The sequence below is a fragment of the Oncorhynchus masou genome, chromosome 2, assembly GCF_036934945.1.
Source record: "Oncorhynchus masou masou isolate Uvic2021 chromosome 2, UVic_Omas_1.1, whole genome shotgun sequence".
NCBI lineage: Eukaryota > Metazoa > Chordata > Actinopteri > Salmoniformes > Salmonidae > Oncorhynchus > Oncorhynchus masou.
The window spans coordinates 24,924,079-24,945,389 of record NC_088213.1 but is presented as its reverse complement, the minus strand read 5'-3'; the positions used below and the strand labels follow the sequence as shown (position 1 = coordinate 24,945,389).

Sequence of the window (21,311 nt, the reverse complement as noted above, 5' to 3'; positions counted from 1 at the left end):
TTTTATTTATTTTTTACCCCTTTTTCTCCCCAATTTCGTGGTATCCAATTGTTGTAGTAGCTACTATCTTGTCTCATCGCTACAACTCCCGTACGGGCTCGGGAGAGACGAAGGTTGAAAGTCATGCGTCCTCCGATACCCAACCAGCCGTACTGCTTCTTAACACAGCGCGCATCCAACCCGGAAGCCAGCCGCACCAATGTGTCGGAGGGTACACCGTGCACCTGGCAACCTTGGTTAGCGCGCACTGCGCCCGGCACAGGAGTCGCTGGTGCGCGATGAGACAAGGACAAGCCCTCCCTAACGACGCTAGGCCAATTGTGCGTCGCCCCACGGACCTCCTGGTCGCGGCCGGTTACGACAGAGCCTCGGCGTGAACCCAGGGACTCTGATGGCACAGCTGGTGCTGCAGTACAGTGCCCTTAACCACTGCGCCACCCGGGAGTCCCTACTATCATATTCTTGAAAGGAGAGTGGGGATTACTGCCATAGCCTACCTCCATTAAAATGAAATGCCCATTTATGGAACATGTTTGTTTTGTAGAGCTTACATTAGCAAGGTTATCATTGGTTGAGGTATATATGCATTGAGTTGTGTTATGTGGTAGGGAGAGGAGAAACTCCAGAGTCAAGAAAAGTTTTCTTGCATATAGATGTAGTGCATATAGAGGATTTTAAACTCACTTGTTCTTATGTATTCGAAATCAAAATGTAAGTAAGTTAACAGTTATTTTATGTGGAACTGAGCAGTAAGGACCGCTGGTATTGTCATGTGAGATCCACAACAGGTGAGCTGGGTACATGTTCTCTCCAGACTATGGCCCTTTAAAGATAGAATCCACATTAGGGGAAACAGCGCCACTGTTTGCCCCAGTGCCTTTGTTATTGTTTTTGTTTTGTTGACAAACGGAGGTGAGCAGCATCCAAATGAAATGAGCAGTTTGGGGGAAAAAAATTGCAGAACTTAATCGGAAGTTCTATCGTGTGTGCAATAATGTCTGAGGGGGGAAAAACTGTTTGTTCTTCGCAGTCACTTCTTTGTTGTTGTGTTATTCCAAACAGATGTCAGTTTCACCACTAAGCTTTCCAGCTTTAATTCTGACTGTAAGCACAGTTTTTGTTCTTTACTAAACTGTTTTTATATCTCCTATACATTTTTGTAATCTAGATTATTAAGAAGAAGTAGAGAAGTCAACAGTATATGATTTGGCAGTTCCAATGCCTGGTCTGGTTTGTTGGGTCTTAAGAAGTCTCTAAGCCCGGGTGTTGAAGGTCTCCTGCCTTCCCCGGTCTTCTCCAGTCCTCTTCAGGCAGTGTTGTGAGTTGTACCCTAAACCAGTGGTCTGTCTGGGGAATTTGCAATGTGCTGAAAGCAAATTTAAAAGATTTAATTTGATGATTTGTTAACGCATTTTCCCCCACACCCTTGCCAGTAACTTTCATCCTCCCTTAAGCCCCCTCCCCCCATCTCAGCTCTCTCCTCTCCACCTCTCCCATTTTCCCTCTCAGGCTCCATCTGTTTCTTGTGTTTACCCTGTGGCCTTGCCTGGTTGTTGCTGATGAAATTAGACTGCATTTGAAGTGGGCCAGTGAGGTGAATATATAGAGGCCCCCTCTGTGAGGCCTAACCCTCTGTGTCGTAAAAGGTTCTAAACTCATACAAAACTGGGACAAAATATCTTAAGGTACATCTGACAACTAATAGCATTCCGAAATGAATCACAGAGTAGAATTTCTGCCCACATCCCCGTGTTTCTCGCTGGGTGCCAGCGCTCTGATTTTTGAAGTAAAGCTTTTAAATGTGCTACCCTCAGCCTCTGAGTCTGATAAAAGACATGGCAGTTCTGGGCTTCTTTTCTTACTTCTTCTCCTTTATTGTTTTTTTATTGTCTTCACAAAAGCACAGGGTCCTTGTCTCAGTGCTGAATGCACCTTTCAAATGCTTACTCCTCTCTTCCTTTCTCTCTCTCGCTTTATGTCCTCTCTCACTTTCTGTCCTCTCTCGCTTTCTGTCCTCTCCCCATGCCTGTGCTGTTCCCACCAGCTGTCCCCCTATGTGCTGTGCGTGACAGTGTGTCATATGCCCCTCTCCCACCAGGCCGTACCCCTCCACAACCCCCTGGGAGGACAGGCCTGTTGTTGGTCTTTGAAGAGGCTGGGAGAAGATTGGAGTTGTTGTCTAAGAAATGAAAGCGTTTGCCTTTGGGGAGAGGGCTGGGGAGTAGGGGGACCTGCACCTGGCTCTGTTATTACAATGAAAATAGAAGAGAGGAGAGGAAGTCTTGGGTTGTCCTTTACGTATCTGGGAGACTGGGAGGGAGAGGAGACACAGGTGGCATTAATGTCACTTCCCGGATCGTGTGTCACATAGATTGCATAGCTGGAGAAATTTCACCCAATGTGACAATGTGAAGCAGATAACCCACATTGGGTGTTGTGAATGGGACTGCCGGAAATGGTTTTGGTGAAAGAAGGAGATTATAATGATATACTAAATGAGGTAAAAGTATTGATACACATACATTAGATCTGTTGGCCCTGTTGTTTACAACTTTCTGTTGTGTGTTGTGATTAGATTAGAGGTCGACCGATTATGATTTTTCAACACCGATACCGATTATTGGAGGATCAAAAAGCCGATACCGATTAATCGGCCGATTTAAAAAAACAAAAACAAAAAAAAAACATATGACAATTTCAACAATACTGAATGAACACTTATCTTAACTTAATATAATACATCAATAAAATCAATTTAGCCTCAAGTAAATAATGAAACATGTTCAATTTGGTTTAAATAATGCAAAAACAAAGTGTTGAAGAAGAAAGTAAAAGTGCAATATGTGCTATGTAAGAAAGCTAACGTTTCAGTTCCTTGAACATATGAAAGCTGGTGGTTCCTTTTAACATGAGTCTTCAATAGCAGAGCAAGGGTAACAACGGCTAGAAGGCTCAGAGCGAGTGACGTTTAAAACGCTATTAGCGCGCACTAACTAGCTAGCCATTTCACTTCGTTACACCAGCCTAATCTTGGGAGTTGATAGGCTTGAAGTCATAAACAGCGCATTGCTTGACGCACAACGAATGCTGCTGGCAAAATGCACGAAAGTGCTGTTTGAATGAATGTTTGCGCGTCTGCTTCTGCCTACCACCGCTCAGTCAGATACTTAGATACTTGTATGCTTGTATGCAAGTATGCAACGTAGGACACGCTAGATAATATCTAGTAATATCATCAACCATGTGTAGATCACTAGTGATTATGATTGATTGTTTTTTATAAGATAAGTTTAATGCTAGCTAGCAACTTACCCTGGCTTACTGCATTCGCGTAACAGGCAGTCTCCTTGTGGAGTGCAACGAGAGAGAGGCAGGTCGTTGTTGCATTGAACTAGTTAACTGTAAGGTTGCAAGATTGGATGCCCCGAGCTGACAAGGTGAAAATCTGTCATTCTGCCCCTGAACAAGGCAGTTAACCCACCGTTCCTAGGCCGTCATTGAAAGGAAGAATGTGTTCTTAACTGACTTGCCTAGTTAAATAAAGGTATAAAAAAAAATAATAAAATCAGGAAATCGGCGCCCAAAAATACAGATTTCCGATTGTTATGAAAACGGCCCAAATTAATCGGCCATTACGATTACTCGGTCAACCTCTAGTTGTGATACTCCTGGGCTACATCTCACGCGGTTCTCCTCCATTCATTTCAGGTTGAGTATCTTCACAATATTGTTCCATTGTTGATTTTGTCTCGGTTTATTGTTGGGTTCCATGTCTGTGTGTTGTTTTGATCTGATTATTTTTATTTGTGAATGTGTAAAAATAGTGATTGAGCATGTGAGGTATGGGGGTGTGCAGGGGGATGGCATGAGACGTGTGTGTATGAGGATGCCGTGTGTCTGGGATGGGCTGTCCGGATGCACTCAGGAGATCAAAGCAGTCCCTGGAATGTGCTCTGAATCCCCAGGGATTAGCAGCTGAGATTTGGGCTTTGTTTCCCCAAATATCTGCTCACTGTGGAGCTACAGATATCCCAGGATCAATTGGAAGTGTTTCTCTTCTCCTCTCTCTTCTTTTATGATGCTTGGCTTTCAGTAGGAGTTGTTTGTATGCTAGAAGAGCTACTTTTTGTTGTTGTAATTTTAACACTACGGACCACGGATTGATATATTCTCTTTGACTCTCCCTTTGCATTTGTTTTGTGACAGAGTTTATAGTTTCCGATTTTGAGATGGCTTATCGAATTGATGAGCGTGTGCATATTAAGTATCAGTGAAAGGCCTAATTAGCAGATTAACTATCTAAATATAGAGCTAATCACGCTGACATCATCATGCTGAGATGAGATGTTTGCTTCTCTTTATCCTTTTGATGTGTGGATGCATCAGACACAGAACAACAGATTTAGAAAGCAAATACAGATGTAGGATCTTAATTTGAGCCAATTTCCTACAGCTGGAAAATAATCCTGCAGCAAAATTAAATGTGGATTATAATTAATGGATTTTTTTTAGGAGTTGATACATTTTTCATTAGGGAAAATCAAGTCTGAAATTTCAAATTGGAAATGACAAACTTTAGAAGCATTTTAAAAACTCACACTACAAGTTTGCACTTCCTGCTTTGCAAAAGAGTGATCAAATTCAGATCCTCTATCGGTAAACTATATCCCCATTTACAATTTTTTTTTTTTTACACTGGCTGATTGGAAAGGGATGGTCACAGAGAGTGTTGGTAGTAATGGATGTTATATGGGACAGGAAGACTTGGTAAAGATGGCGCGTGTGAGGCAGGACCATGTATAGACTGAGTGGGAGAGAAGGAGAGGGGGAGATTGAGTGTGAAAGAAACTCCTGTAGTGGCGTTGGGTTCCGCTGAGCATTCCATGTGAAGCTCAGTGCCCATTTTAATCACACACTTAAAAGGCCCTGCTGAAGTGGGCGTTTAAGCGTTTAAACCCTGAATAATTATCTCTTGTTTGTTTATGTGGTCCCCCAGTGGGTTGCGCTCCGGCCCATGTAGTAAGCACTGAATAATTTGACTGAGCAGTCAAAGTCGCTGCATGTATATGGCTCTTATAAATAGGACAAGATCATCATCTGGGGCGGCAGGTAGCCAAGTGGTTGAGCATTGGACCAGTAACCTAAAGGTTGCAAGATCGAATCCCCAAGCTGACAATGTAAAAAAATCTGTTGTTCTGCCCCTGAACAAGGCAGTTAACCCACTGTTCCTAGGCCGTCATTGAAAATAAGAATTTGTTCTTAACTGACTTGCCTAGTTAAATAAAGGTGTGTATATATATATATATATATATATAAACTGCAATCACACACATAGTCAGGCACACTCTCTCTCAACATATTTATTTACTTGTTGATTTAGGATTAGTAACAGCCAAATACCAATTTAGTCTACTTCCACATTTGTATGTTTTCATTAGTAGGATGACACCAATGATGGTCTCCAGTCTACAACTCTTGGAGTAGTTACTCTCTGCTTCAGACACAGAATGACCACTAGAGGAAGTGGGGCATAGATAAACATTAAACAGCTCTGGGACCATTGTGACCTCCTCCTGACAGAGAGGTTGCCTACCTGGGCCTAGATTGTCTGTTAGGGGATGTTTTCGGCATGGGCTGGAGGGAGCTGGCATGGGCTGGAGGTTGCATTGGATTGTCTGTTAGGGGATGTTTTCGGTTGAGTGAAGCCCAAACACAGGACAGGAGCGGGGGGCCCAGCTGTAAAGGAAGGCACTGCTCTCCTGTGTGTTTATGCTCCACAGGTGCCTGAGTGAGGCCCAGAGAGGAGAGGACTTTACCCCACATCACAGCCTGTCACTGGGTCAGGACAACCAGGGAGGAGTCCCTGAAGGCCCATTTGGCCTGGCTGTTAACCTTAACCCCATTACTCATGCTCAACACAGGCAGAGGAACCTCAACCAGAAGAGTGCTTGGTCTGTGTGAACTCTGAATGGAACTGAAAGTAAAGTGGCCACAGGCTGTCAAGCGTTTAACTGTGGCTACTGGTTTATGGGGGTACGTGGCTTGTTGGTTCTTCATCTGTGACCTCTGATTATATTGTCCAGAGTTGGTTTTGTTGGTTTGTGTCTGCATGTGACTGTGTGGATGATGAGGACAGCTGGGGGAATCTCCTGAGGGCTAATGCCAGTGCTCATGGGACAGGGATGAGTGTGTAGGAACATCCAGGGGCCTGAGCTGTAGGCCTCCCCACCAGGCAGATGTTAACACATGCCTCACTGTCTTGCCTCTGCTACCCCATTTCAACTCTAATAGCACAAATGTAATTACTAAACACTGTAACATCTATGGGTCATTTCCACTCCAGAAGCTTCAGTGTTCTTCTAACTTAGGTGTTCCCAGACATTGGACTGTGGTGGGCCTAGCTTAGGTGTTCCCAGACATTGGACTGTGGTGGGCCTAGCTTAGGTGTTCCCAGACATTGGACTGTGGTGGGCCTAGCTTAGGTGTTCCCAGACATTGGACTGTGGTGGGCCTAGCTTAGGTGTTCCCAGACATTGGACTGTGGTGGGCCTAGCTTAGGTGTTCCCAGACATTGGACTGTGGTGGGCCTAGCTTAGGTGTTCCCAGACATTGGACTGTGGTGGGCTTAGCTGATGTTGCATCCCTCTCTGAGGTACACCTGGGGCAGATGGAAATACTGTTTCAAATGCAGTGTCGTTCACCTCCTCCTTCTGAGTGCGCTATCTATGTGAAACGGTTCTGCTTTAACTTTCTGCTGCAGTATCAGTGGAACCTCACAGATTTTGAAATCTGTGAGTGAAATACAGGGGTTGCCTGAAGGGAGTGGAAGTGGAACAAACTGACGGTGCCGATTCATATTTGATGCTTCAAAGCCAATCCGCCTGTATGCCGTCGGTGTGATACTTTCACTTGAGATGATGAAGCCACTGCTAATGCTACACATTTCCCAAGATCTTTCAAACCAACAAAAGTGAGAGGTTCAATGATTGAGTTCTAGATTCTGTGAGTGGGGTGCTCAGAGATTTGTTTTGCTCCTTCCTGTTTGAGTTCCCGTTTCCTGATTGGTTTGTCACTGGTAACTTTTCCTGTGTGTGCAGTAGTGCACACGCGTGTTGTACAGGCAATTGTTTGTGTGTGTGCTTGCAGGGGATTCGGTCAAGCACGAGCGTGAACAACATGCTCCACCAAAGTTCATTATCATGACCAACGGACAGCTAACCCTGACCACTAGTTCTGTTTAGAGCTATGACTAGAAACCCTTAAACCTGCCACTGGCACCAGAGTGCTCTCTGGAGTTGGAAGTGCTTATTTCTTCCCCTGTGTTTATTTGCTAAGTTGAGAAGTTGTCTGTAATTAGACATAATGTTTGTGTAAAGTTTAAAGCTCAACATGAGAGAGTTCCATATGACGTGGACTAGGGAGGGTGTCTGTCTGGACTGGGCTGAAAAAGTCATCCAATAGGCTCTAATAAAGTCTGTGTGGTCTAAGGTGTGGTGACTCTGTCTTCCAGGTCTCTGGGTTCCTTCTCATGTCAACCTTAGAAAGTGTTCACCTAAACCTTATTCCACCCTTGTCCTAGGTGTAAAAACTAGACACAACTATCTGGAAGTGGCTGTGAATGATCCCTTTAGATAATGGCTTGGGACATTGAAAGAAGGGCAGTCAGAGCAGATGTAGGCCCAGACGTCATTTCCTGACAAGGTAGAGAACAGAGGTGTGTTTAGCTGGATATCTCCCTAGTGCTCTGTCTGTGGTAAGGCTGAAGTGCCTGTCACTTTCTACTTCCCCTGAGGGCTATAGACCCCCTTCCTCCCTCCCACATTCTGAAGCACGTTAGACCTGTGTCTAAACCCACACATACCCCTACAGCACCGCCTCCTAAACCAACTCATGATACTTCAACTAATTACCCAGACTTCCTAGACACACTGTGTCAAGCACTCTGGAACGCATACAGCTCTCGCTCTCTGCTGCTGCTTGGCAGTATAGCTAGATGGTTCCAAAGAGCTCCATCATTTCCTGTGTGGAGGTGAGAGGTATGTGATTGCAGTTTTAACCCCCCAGGCCCTCAGACAGAGATGAGGTGTAACACTGTCTCTGCTGCCTATACTGCTCCTCTCCCCTCATCTTTTCCATTCTTTAGAAATGTGCTTCACTTCACTCTGCATTCAAAGACCAGGGCTATAACATAGTGATTTGCTACCCTTGGCAGACTGGGCCACCTGTAAATCAAGGCCAAGTGACAAGCAGTCACCATTTCTTTCCAATCCCCCTGGGAATGAAGGCTTTCTCCCAGAGGGTTCATCATGGCTGGGCTGGCTGGCGGAGAATGTGTTCGAGAGTGAAGAACAAACGCAACCCATATTTATGTGAATTTTCTTCCCTTTTGTACTTGAACTATTTTCACATCGTTACAACACTGTACATAGCCATAATATGACTTTTGAATTGTCTCTATTCCTTTTGAGACTTTTGTGTAATGTTTACTGTTCATCTATTTCACTTGCTATGGCAATGTAAACATATGTTTCCAATGCCAATCAAGCCCTTGGGGGGGGGGGGGTATGACTGAGACTGACTATTGGCTATACTTAAACTCTTTAACATCATCCTTAGGTCTGGCATCTTCCCCAATATTTGGAACCAAGGACTGATCACCCCAATCCACAAAAGTGGAGACAAATTTAACCCCAATAACTACCGTCGGGTATGCATCACAGCATACCTTGGGAAAATCCTCTGCATTAACAGCAGACTTGTACATTTCCTCAGTGAAAACAATGTACTGAGCAAATGTCAAATTGGCTTTTCACCAAATTATCATACGACAGACCATGTATTCACCCTAACTGACAAACAAACAAATCAAAACAAAGGCAAAGTCTTCTCATCCTTTGTTGATTTCAAAAAAGCCTTCAACTCAATTTGGCATGAATGTCTGCTATAATTGATGGAAAGTGGTGTTGGGGGGAAAACATACAACATTATAAAATGAATGTACACAAACAACAAGTGTACGGTTAAAATAGGCAAAAAAACACACATTTCTTCGCACAGGGCGGCGGGGTGAGACAGGGATGCAGCTTAAGCCCCACCCTTTTTAACATATATATCAACGAATTGGCGAGGGCACTAGAACAGTCTGCAGCACCCGGCTACACCCTACTAGAATCTGAAGTCGAATGTATACTGTTTGCTGATGATCTGGTGCTTCTGTCACCAACCGAGGGCCTACAGCAGCACCTAGATCTTCTGCACAGATTCTGTCAGACCTGGGCCTGTCAGTAAATCTCAGTAAGACCAAAATAATGGTGTTCTAAAAAAGGTCCAGTCACCAGGACCACAAATACAAATTCCATCTCGACACTGTTGGCCTAGAGCACACAAAAACTATACCTTGGCCTAAACATCAGCCCCACGGGTAACTTCCACAAAGCTGTGAACGATCTGAGAGACAAGGCAAGAAGGGCATTCCATGCCATCATGGAACATAAAGGAACATAAAATTTGACATACCAATTAGGATCTGGCTAAAAATACTTGAATCACTTATAGAACCCCTTGCCCATTATGGTTGTGAGGTCTGGGGTCCGCTCACCAACCAAGAATTCACAAAATGGGACAAACACCAAATTGAGACTCTGCATGCAGAATTCTGCAAAACTATTCTCTGTTTTCAACGTAGAACACCAAATAATGCATGCAGAGCAGAATTAGGCCAATACCTGCTAATTATCAAAACCCAGAAAAGAGCCGTTCAATTCTACAACCACCAAAAAGGAAGCGGTTCCCAAACCTTCCATAACAAAGCCATCACCTACAGAGAGATGAACCTGGAGAAGACTCCCCTAAGCAAGCTGGTCCTGGGGCTCTGTTCACAAGCACACCCTACAGAGCCCCAGGACAGCAACACAATTAGACCCAATCAAATCATGAGAAAACAAAAAGATAATTACTTGACACATTGGAAAGAATAAACCAAAAAACTGATCAAACTAGAATGCTGTTTGGCCCTAAACAGAGAGTACACAGTGGCAGAATACCTGACCACTGTGACTGACCCAAACTTAAGGAAAGCTTTGACTATGTACAGACTCAGTGAGCATAGCCTTGAAAGGCTGCCGTAGGCAGACCTGGCTCTCAAGAGAAGACAGGCTATGTGCACACTGCCCACAAAATGAGGTGGAAACTGAGTTGCACTTCCTAACCTCCACTTCCTAACCTCCTGCCAGAGACCCATATTACCCTCAGATTACACAGCTCCACAAAGAATTCAAAAACAAACCCAATTTTGATAAACTCCCGTATCTATTGGGTGAAATACCACAGAGTGTAATCACAGCAGCAAGATTTGTGACCTGTTGCCACAAGAAAAGGTCAACCAGTGAAGAACAAACACCATTATAAATATAACCCATATTTATGCTTATTTATTTTCCCTTTTGTACTTTAACCATTTGGACATCATTACAACACTGTATATATACTTATGTCATTTGTAATGTCTTTATTATTTTGGATCTTCTGTGAGTGTAGAGTTTACTCTTCATTTTTACTATTTGTTTCACTTTTGTATATTACCTACCTCACTTGCTTTGGCAATGTTAACAGGTTTCCCATTCCAATAAAGCCCCTTGAATTGAATTGAGAGCAGTCCACCTGGAGTTCATATTGTCTATCTACTGTATCTCCATGAACACCTTCTCTGCTGCTGGGCTGGGGGAAACCAACTGCAGAATAACATGAGCTTTAAAGACCCTTGATCAAGCAGCCATTTTCTCCTCCTCTCTGTGAGATACTTGTTTGATAAACAGCCTGATAAAAGCTAATTGCTGTGGTTACATATTTTTCAAAGCCCTAATAAATACCTTGCTTTATGCCTTGAGAAACAGGCAGGTTACTGTGGTGTGTGTTGCTGAAGGGGTTAGCAAGCTAGCAGAGCTGTAAAAGATTATCTTTGCAGGTGTAAAAGTTTTGTAAATGGGTCATTAAGGCGTTGGCTAACTTCCCACATGAACCACGAAGAGGGAAAGGAGGGAGATTAGCTCAAATCAGCATGTTTCTGAAGCACAGAAATGAGGGCTGTAAATCTCCACTAATATTCTACTGAGCCTTTTAAGGGGAAGCCTTTGATGTGGATGAGGTCATGTGACCAGCAATGTTTGCAATGTTAATCTGACTTGGTTAAAATGACTGCACCATGCCTGTCCACCAATCAGACTATAAAAGCCAGAGTCAGTCATTAGGGGAGGAGTCTTCTGGGGGGCTGTCAACAGAGCTGGATTCACGCAGACGGGCCCACATGCAAGCAGGCATGGTCATGCACACACAATTTTCTCCCTCCAAGCCCATGAGTTAAATCTGGGATCCAAAGGCATCACATTCAGCAATGTTATGTTATGCAGTTGGTCTGCACAGACACACCAAATGTCACTAAACATACCAGCATTAATCCATGAGGTTGGACACCACAACACCTCCAATCACAGGACTTTTTTCCCCTGCCCAGTGTTGAGAGCTGTCTGTGTGTGACCTGTCCAGTTAACTGGAGATAAGATGGTAAGCCCGCTGGCATGCATCCTTCCAGGCCTCTCCATCTCTCCTATCCAGCCCAGCATAGCCATCACCGAGCCCTGGTGCTGCTCACTGCATACCATACACATCATAAGGCAGCTTCCTCCAACCTGACTGGCTGACTGACTGCTGATGAATCCCCAGCCTGTGTCTATAATGTCCTTCCTGGGTCACAGGCAGGAAGGGAAGACAAGTGAGTGTGCTGTGAGTAAGCAGTGTCAGGCATGGGGCCGCAGAGTCTGCACCGTAACCTCGCCGACTGCAATGAAGGTGTCTGGTCCACTCTGCTCCTTCAGAAGTGTCCAATTAGCCACCATCATCCTCCGACCGTCGAGCATGGTGTTTCAAACGGGCAACCTGGAGTTCAGTCAGTGAGTTGTTATGGTCCAGTTAGAGTTCAAGGAAACATTCTCTGTTTCCTTGAAGAGGGTTTTATCTGATCAGGCTGGACTTGGCTCACAAGTTGAAAAGAACCTCAAGATCAAACCTTGGATTGCCTTGACATGCTTTGATCTCAGCGAAAACATTCAGTTGATTATCAAATGTGCATCAAATAGCATTGTAAAAGAAAACAGATATGTCTCTTTTCTTGGCATGTCAAACGGCCTCTCCTCTGCTTTTATGCAGTTATGCATAATAAAGATCTATGATGTTGGAGTCCGTCCAAGTATCTATGATTTTGGAGGGAACCCAAGAAATACCTCAAAGTAGCATCAGATGTTTTTGCCCGAGAGGATAGGCTCTTCACAGTTGAACAACAGAACAGGTCTCTCTGGTTCTGGCTCATAGTTCTACATGCAGACACCTACATTATGTTTACTCAGCGCACATGCACACAGAGATGGCTGTTGATTTAACAGATGTGTTGCACAATAATTGGCTGTCTGCTTTCTCCACCCTGGTAGATGTGTCTTTCTGTTTCCTGCCAAGTTCACTACAGTATATAATTTTCTGAGATCTTAATTTCATGTGTGCAAACCGATCCTTTTTGAAGCCATGCTTAGAGGCAGTGCTCCGTTCACTACCTCACAACAACACTTTCTATCTTGGAACGATCTCAAGGCGTCGTGTTTTGTCAGTACGTGCCGCCTTGTCTGACTGTGGCTGTTACATGTCAGGTAGAGACGAGTGAGGAGGAGGAGTGGTTCACATGAAGAACTAAAGTCTTGAGTCTTGGGTCATGTTCATTATGGCAACAGAAAACACATTTGCATTTCTTATTGGACAAATCCATGTAGTTCCACCCCATTTGACTCAGTTTTCAACCTAGCTCTAAGCTGCTCTCTGGTGTCTGCTGATGCGTTTCTGTTTTTCCAAACAGTACAACACAATTAAAAGGGTCACTGCACTTCTAACTCTCTGATCTGGATCCTCCTTACTCAAGGATATAGTCGCAGCACCAGACCCAAACCTTTGAACCAGCCTCCGGAGAGTCTCAGCTTACTCTGTTGGGGGCGGAGAGGGGATGGGCATTTGCTCTCAAGATGTCCTGTTCCATTAACACTACACCTTAAGCTAATTTCCTAATATTTCAACATCAGCCATTTCTGTGCTGCAACCTATAGTATTGTCATCAAGCCATTTGGAAATGTCTTGGCTTTGAAAACTAGCAGTTTTAGTTGATTTCTTTCATTATGAATTGAATGTATATATACATTTCAGATGTTAGCAATGGTGTGGTGTGGTTTTCTAGGGTATTCATGACCCTGTCTTGACTTAGTTGTTGTATCACCTGGACAATTTCTACATTTAAAACCCCTTTCCTTTTTTGAAACCTGGGCTCCCGAGTGGCGCAGCGGTCTGAGGCACAGTATCCCAGTGTTAGAGGTGTCACTACAGACATCCTGGTTCGAATCCAGGCTGTATCACAACCGGCCGTGATTGGGCGGTGCACAATTTGCCCAGCGTCGTCCGTGTTTGGCCGGGGTAGGCCATCATTGTAAATAAGAATGTGTTCTTAACTGACTTGCCTTGTTAAATAAAGGTTACATTTCCTCTGGCTTTGGGTAAGGCCTATGGGCTGTGATCCTCTATCTCTCTGTCAAAAGGACCCAGCAGGCCTAACAGACAACCAGACAAACATGGCCACCAACCATTCCCTTGTTCTCCCCTCTCTCTTGCCTTCCTCACATTCCCTAAATGGCCTTCCATGTGTTGTTTCCCTCCCTGCTCGGCATCGTGGGCCTGTCTTACTCCAGTCTAAATGTCAGACCTGAAGGTGTTCTCCAGTTCCAGCACTGCCTGGGAGAGCAGAGCAGAGAGCAGCGGGAGGCTCCCAACCCACCGCTTCACTCTCATAATGAGATTTTTCCTGGGTTTTGAAGGAGTGCTAGTAACACTGCTCCAACCCAACGCTGCTCCTGAGGCCTCCTGTTTGCCTCCACCGAACCCTGCGCCCCGGCTGGCTGGCGCACGATCAGGGGGAGCTGTCGTCGGCCGCCCGAGTAAATTGTCAGCCGCCTGTGTTGGGTGGAGGCAGACAGCGTTGAGACCAGGACCTTGTAGGACTTTCCACAACCCCACACTTACACACGTAAACACACACATGGTAGTTACACACGCACTCATACACTGAATGCGCTCACAACCACAGTCACACACATGTAATTACACACGCACTTATGCACACGTGCACGTACACACACACAGCCCAGTCTGTCTGTGAACACAGTGCCAGGGTAAGGCTTGCGGGCCCCCATGGCAACCTCATGCACTAACTTGCCAAACTTCAGTCAGTCTATGATTTGCTCTTCACCCCTGCAGTCAGTGCTTCCTTGGCTCTCTTGGCTCACTTAAACTCTCAATATAACCAATGTTAGTTCTTAAAAATATTATTATTTGTAAATACGCAAATCTGGGTTTTCCTTTATTTTTCTTTATTTTCCCTTATTCAAATCCATATTTATGTGTCTCATTGTGGGTCCGCCATTTTGATTCAAAGGTCAAATCAAACAACCCTAGTAGACGGAGTGGGCAGCCTGTCCAGTACTGATGTAGCTAGCTGGGATGCTGTAATGCACCATAGTCACACTGTGTTCCTGTCTTATGCTGCTCTAGGAATAAATCACTTTCTGTGAAGGGGCTTTAACAACTTTAAAACACACTGGGGCCATACAATCCTCCATCCTCCAAGCCCAGAAGAGAAAACTCTCTGAAGGGTCTGGCTCCTGTTGAAAGCAAAATGCTTTAAACTTTGGTTTCCACAGAACATTAAACATCATGTCTGGAAAATTGTTTTCGGTGGTCCCAAGTGTTGGAGGAAAGAGGCTTGTTCATGTGCTTACAGCATTTCATGATACTCTGAAGCTCTGGAGTATCACCCAAATACATTCTGCAGAGCTGGGAAAGTGACACTTCACTGTAGTCTTCGTAAAACCTTCATAAACACTCCATAACACCAGTCGTGAACACACAGGAAAAAAAGCCAAAAGACCTGTACAAGTACAGTATCACGCAATGTTCATCATCTGAGCAATTCATTCTCCTCGACCAGTGCTTAACTGAGCAGCTGGGCCTTCACTTTTTTTGTTTTGTATAGAGTTAGACCATGGAAGCACATTTGATTAGCATATATAGTATGGAAGACGGTTACTGAAGGTATGCACGATACAGGAAGAGGCAGTGTTCATTGAGGTCTACTTGAGATTATCAAAGTGGTGCAGCTCTTGGCCTTGTCCCTGACTCTGTTTGCCTTAAGCTGCACTCCTATTGTGACCCTTGACCCCACATAGGTCACCAGACAGGCCTGTGATTGGCTCATTGGCCTGACACGACAGGTCAAGATGGATGGCTCTTTTTAAGGTCAGCTGATTACCATGCTTATAGCCAGTGGAAAACACGGTCATTGAAGATAAAGAATAAAGGTTGGCTGAGCAAAAGATGCTATCACTGAAAAACATTTTAACAATAGTATAAATTATTCTTTAATATAGTCACTTGTGTATTTGATCCCACATTGACCCTGAAGCAGAGGATGAAACAACTTTGAAGTGGGAATAAAAAAAAATAATCAGTAAGCATCCTGTGTGAAATTTTCCATTTATTGAGCCAGCAAAGAATCCATCAATGAACTAAAACAAGTCCTAAACCTTTTTTAGAACCCCCTAAAAGAGGACAGAGGTCACTAGTCAGTATATGCTAATTCTCAAACCTGGGGTCTGTGGGGTCCCTGTGAGCTCCCCAGGAAGAAAAGAGCAGTTAGTCCCACAGTTGAGGGGTGCGGGCCTGAGGGGTGCGGGCCTGAGGGGTGCGGGCCTGAGGGGTGCGGGCCTGAGGGGTGCGGGCCTGAGGGGTGAGGGCCTGTGTCAGGTCCTCCATTGATCTAAATGGAGATGCTGACGTGGCAGGGAGGGGCTGAAGACAATGGAGTGCTCAGTGTGTCACCACCAGAGTCAGAAGTGAGGTTCGGGGATTAAACTTAATTCTCATAGCGCTGAATAAAGCTGGTCCAGCCCTCTGCCTGCCTGGTGAGGACCTGAGCCTCACTGAAAGTGTTATTGTAGCTCCATTAAAGCCTACTGACTGGGCCACAACAGGCCCTGGAGCTGCTGAACAAAGAGAGTGGCCTTAGTGTTCCTTTGGGACAAGGCCCTGAAAGAAAGAACGCTAAGACCAGAGGAATCTTAAGATGGGGAATTTTGGGCATTTCTGGAATTTTAGGCAGTTCTGGAGTTCAAACTTTGAGTGTGTGTCGAGAGGGGGAGTGAGTGAGAGGAGAGGGGGAGTGAGTGAGAGGAGAGGGGGAGTGAGTGAGAGGAGAGGGGGAGTGAGTGAGAGGAGAGGGGGAGTGAGTGAGAGGAGAGGGGGAGTGAGTGAGAGGAGAGGGGGAGTGAGTGAGAGGAGAGGGGGAGTGAGTGAGAGGAGAGGGGGAGTGAGTGAGAGGGGAGAGGGGAGTGAGTGAGAGGAGAAGGGAGTGAGTGAGAGGAGAAGGGGAGTGAGTGAGAGGGAGGGGGATCGAGTGAGAGGGGAGAGGAGAGGGGAGAGAGGAGAGGGGGAGCGAGTGAGCGAGAGAGGAGAGGGGGAGCGAGAGAGGAGGGGGAGCGAGAGGGAGCGAGTGAGCGAGAGGGGGAGTGAGTGAGCAAGAGAGAGAGGAGAGGGTGAGTGAGTGAGAGTGAGTGAGAGGGTGAGTGAGTGATAGAGGAGAGGGGGAGTGAGTGATAGAGGAGAGGGGGAGTGAGTGCGAGAGGAGAGGGGTGAGTGAGAGAGGAGAGGGGGAGTGAGTGCGAGAGGGGGAGTGAGTGCGAGAGGAGAGGGGGAGTGAGTGCGAGAGGAGAGGGGGAGTGAGTGCGAGAGGAGAGGGGGAGTGAGTGCGAGAGAGGAGGGGGAGTGAGTGAGAGAGGAGAGGGGGAGCGAGTGCGAGAGGAGAGGGGGAGGAGTGAGAGAGGAGAGGGGGAGGAGTGAGAGGAGAGAGGAGGGGGGAGCGAGAGGGAGTGGTGAGCGAGAGAGGAGAGGGGGAGTGAGTGAGAGAGGAGAGGAGAGAGGAGAGGGGGAGGAGTGAGTGAGAGAGGAGAGTGGGGAGAGAGAGGAGGGAGTGAGAGAGAGGGAGAGGGTGAGTGAGTGAGTGAGAGGAGGAGGGGAGTGAGTGAGAGGAGAGTGAGGGAGGGAGAGAGGTGAGAGGAGAGGGGGAGGGTGAGTGAGTGAGAGAGGAGAGGGGGAGTGAGTGAGAGGAGAGGGGGAGTGAGTGCGAGAGGAGAGGGGGAGTGAGTGCGAGAGGAGAGGGGGAGTGAGTGCGAGAGGAGAGGGGGGTGAGGGAGAGGAGAGGGGGAGTGAGTGCGAGAGGAGAGGGGGAGTGAGTGCGAGAGGAGAGGGAGTGAGTGCGAGAGGAGAGGGGGAGTGAGTGCGAGAGGAGAGGGGGAGTGAGTGAGGGTGAGAGGAGAGTTAGGGGAGTGAGTGAGGAGAGGGAGGAGTGGGAGAGTGAGTGAGTGAGGAGCGGAAGAGTGATGGGGGGAGTGGGTGGGTGAGAGTGAGAGTGAGAGAGCGAAGGAGAGGAAGGAGTGAGAGCGAAACGAGATGGGGGGAGGGAGGGGCAGGAGAGAGGGCATAGGGAGTGAGAGAGGAACGAGAGAAACGAGAAGGGCAGGGGGAGAGTTAGAGGTTTTTACTGAGAGAGAAAGAGAGAAGGGGATCCCGGAGTAAGGGGTTGAGCATACTAATAATACTGCTGCCATCCATCATCACAGACAACAACCAATTAGCACATTCCTCTTTCCCCTGTTCTCTTGTTCTTGGTTGATCCCTCACTTTTTGTGTCATTCATCATAAACAGAAAATGTTTTCGACTCAATACTGAGTGTGAGTGTGAGAGGCTGGAGGAATGTTGATTGAGGGGTGATTTTTCTGTGTGTTTATGGAAGGAGGCTGTGGCCTGGGCTGGGTCCTGGGCTGGGGTTACTGTACAGGCCTGGACCTTAATTGTGAAGAGTACTGTAGACCTGGAGCTCTGTGGCTGTGGTGCCAATGCTGGCTGCAGTACTACTGACAATTAAGTTGTCAGCTGGCGCTCCAGAGCCCTCCTCCTCTGACCTGAAGAGCTCTGCCTGACCTGCAGAGACAGTCCTGACGCCACTCAGGGACAGCCATCTGACTGCAGCTCTCTCTGTCTCTGTCTCCGTCTCCGTCTCTGTCTCTCTCTCACACACACACACACACACACACACACACACACACACACACACACACACACACACACACACACACTACAGCTTAATCTGTACTACATTCAGAGCCCCCTGCTGAGGATCTTGTAAATACGAGGCATTCAGAAATGCTTTACAGATGTGTGCTGGCAGCAGGATTTCAGCAGTGCTGAGACATTCAGGTCCTGAGTGTGTTCTTGTGTTGGCCAGGGATATCTTTTAAAGCAGCGTACACATGGAGAGCCTCTCCTGTTACTTACCCTGTCTGCTGCAGACTGGTCTGCTGGCTGCCTCGCAAAGGCAAAGCAGGGGCTGAGCTCCTAAGCAGCAACACAACACTACTTCATATAACTCTCTCACCCACCGCCCCACCGCCCACTCCCTCCTAACTCCATCTCTACTCTCAATTCTTCCACACAGTCAGTGTCTGATTTTTATCTCCTGGGCTGGCTTCTTTTGGACCTGACCATATTAGTCTGGGCCTAGTTTAAATAGCAGGCTGGTAAGGTTTCAGCTCCGTGGGGGAGAGAGGAACCTGGCTACATCCTGAGGAGGTTTTAATGATTCAGACAGCCTCAGTCAAGCTGTGTCCCAAATGGCATCCTACTCCATATTTAGTGCACTATAGTTAGTCAGTCAGTCAGTCAGTGATGTGGTGTATACTCCTCCTGAGGTGCCACCCCACTGGGTACACTGCAGAGCTGCTCTACTAGGCTGACTGGGCTAGGATCACACCAGCTGAACTCTACCTCTCTACTGGATTAAACCCAAATCTCTCCTACACGTTCTCACTGTCATAAATCCACCTCTTTAACACAGAGAGGGGAGAGGGGAGAGAGCTAGTAGCTCCACATAGACTCGATCAAGCAGCTTAGGTGTTGTTTTAGTGGTATTTGATTGCTGGAGTAGGTACTTCACACAAGGGATAGGGTGTACTGTGTTTATAATGTAGTTAGTATGTCTCTGGATTTATATCTCTGTAGGTTTATGGTGTGAGAGTGTTTTCAGTATTATGTAGTATGTCTATGCCAGAGCGAGAGAGAGAGCTTTTTCCCATGTGTGTGTAAAAGAGAACTCTCAGATCAGGGGGGTGTGTGTGAAAGAGAACTCTCAAATCAGGGGTGTGTGTAATGGTTATTGGGCCAGATGACTGTAATGCCACAGAGACACCTGAGTTGGCATTTTCCATGGTTAAGCCCTGTGCTCACATATCACGCAGTCCCATTGGTATGCACTCACAGACACGGCTGCCAGGAGGGGCTCGGGTCGGGTGGACTGAAAAACCAATCCCACCAGCGTATCGCTACCCCCAATGACGATAGACCCCGTCACGGAAATAACCTCACAGACAACCCACAATTCCCCACAGGAAGAGTGTGATTGTGACCAGTGATTTGAGGCCGTTCTTTGACCAACTCCAGTACTGTGTCAGTGACATGCAGTCATACGCTCACTCTGTTTAGATTCTTCAATTACAGTACTGTCTTCTCTAACTTTCTGGTTCTGCTCAGCTTCAACTGACAGTTGTCAAACAAATACAGTGTATATAGAGCTGAATACTGTCATTTGGATTTAGCCATGTCAGTATGTGTTGGCGGCTCTAATGTAGATCTCCAGTGTCCATCTAAAATAGTTTGTTTATATGGTGACTATACTCTTCCTCTTTACTGTATGTATGACAACAAACATGGAAATAAACTCTGTAGCTAAATCTGGTGGAATATATATTTGTTGTGCTTGGTCTGTGACAAATACACTAAAATAAATGTGTTTCTCTTTCTCCAGGATGTGTTGGACAAGGCGTGTGCAGAGGGGATCAGTGATGAACATTACCGTTTAGAAGGTATGACCCCCCCCCTGATGCTGATGAGGTGGATGTATGGAACACCTCCCCCAGCTCCTCTCTCCCCCCTTTATCTACCTTCTCCTTGGCCCTCCCCTCCCACTCTGTGCTTTGCAACCCACCTCCATCTATTCTGTTTTCCCCCTGTGTGGTGTGATCTTGGATTAAGGAATCAGGGTGGAAGGCCTCCCCCTTCATCTGAAAAGAGTACCATAGCTCTGTTATGCTACCTAACGGGCAGCAGGGGAGAGTGGGATGGGACCAGCCCAGAGCTCTGTTGTGCTACCTAACTGGCAGCAGGGGAGACTGGGATGGGACCAGTCCAGAGCTCTGTTGTGCTACCTAACTGTCAGCAGGGGAGACTGGGATGGGACCAGCCCAGAGCTCTGTTTTGCTACCTAACTCTCAGCAGGGGAGACTGGGATGGGACCAGTCCAGAGCTCTGTTGTGCTACCTAACTGGCAGCAGGGGAGAGTGGGATGGGACCAGTCCAGAGCTCTGTTGTGCTACCTAACTGTCAGCAGGGGAGACTGGGATGGGACCAGTCCAGAGCTCTGTTGTGCTACCTAACTGGCAGCAGGGGAGAGAGTGGGATGGGACCAGGCCAGAGCTCTGTTGTGCTACCTAACTGGCAGCAGGGGAGACTGGGATGGGACCAGCCCAGAGCTCTGTTGTGCTACCTAACTGGCAGCAGGGGAGAGTGGGATGGGACCAGCCCAGAGCTCTGTTGTGCTACCTAACTGGCAGCAGGGGAGACTGGGATGGGACCAGTCCAGAGCTCTGTTGTGCTACCTAACTGGCAGCAGGGGAGAGAGTGGGATGGGACCAGGCCAGAGCTCTGTTGTGCTACCTAACTGGCAGCAGGGGAGACTGGGTTGGGACCAGCCCAGAGCTCTGTTGTGCTACCTAACTGGCAGCAGGGGAGAGTGGGATGGGACCAGGCCAGAGCTCTGTTGTGCTACCTAACTGGCAGCAGGGGAGACTGGGTTGGGACCAGCCCAGAGCTCTGTTGTGCTACCTAACTGGCAGCAGGGGAGACTGGGATGGGACCAGCCCAGAGCTCTGTTGTGCTACCTAACTGGCAGCAGGGGAGACTGGGATGGGACCAGTCCAGAGCTCTGTTGTGCTACCTTACTGGCAGCAGGGGAGACTGGGATGGGACCAGCCCAGAGCTCTGTTGTGCTACCTAACTGGCAGCAGGGGAGACTGGGATGGGACCAGCCCAGAGCTCTGTTGTGCTACCTAACGGGCAGCAGGGG

The 21,311-nt window shown here is 47.0% G+C and overlaps 1 protein-coding gene across 1 annotated transcript in view; it reads left to right on the top strand.

Annotated features, from left to right (window-relative positions):
• Positions 1 to 21,311, top strand: part of LOC135557261 (protein naked cuticle homolog 1-like) — a 40,122-nt gene that overhangs the window by 4,057 nt on the left and 14,754 nt on the right. The window contains exon 4 of the mRNA XM_064990463.1: positions 19,995 to 20,052. Within this exon, the coding sequence (XP_064846535.1) occupies positions 19,995 to 20,052 (58 nt within the window). The remainder of the gene's footprint in view (positions 1 to 19,994; positions 20,053 to 21,311) is intronic.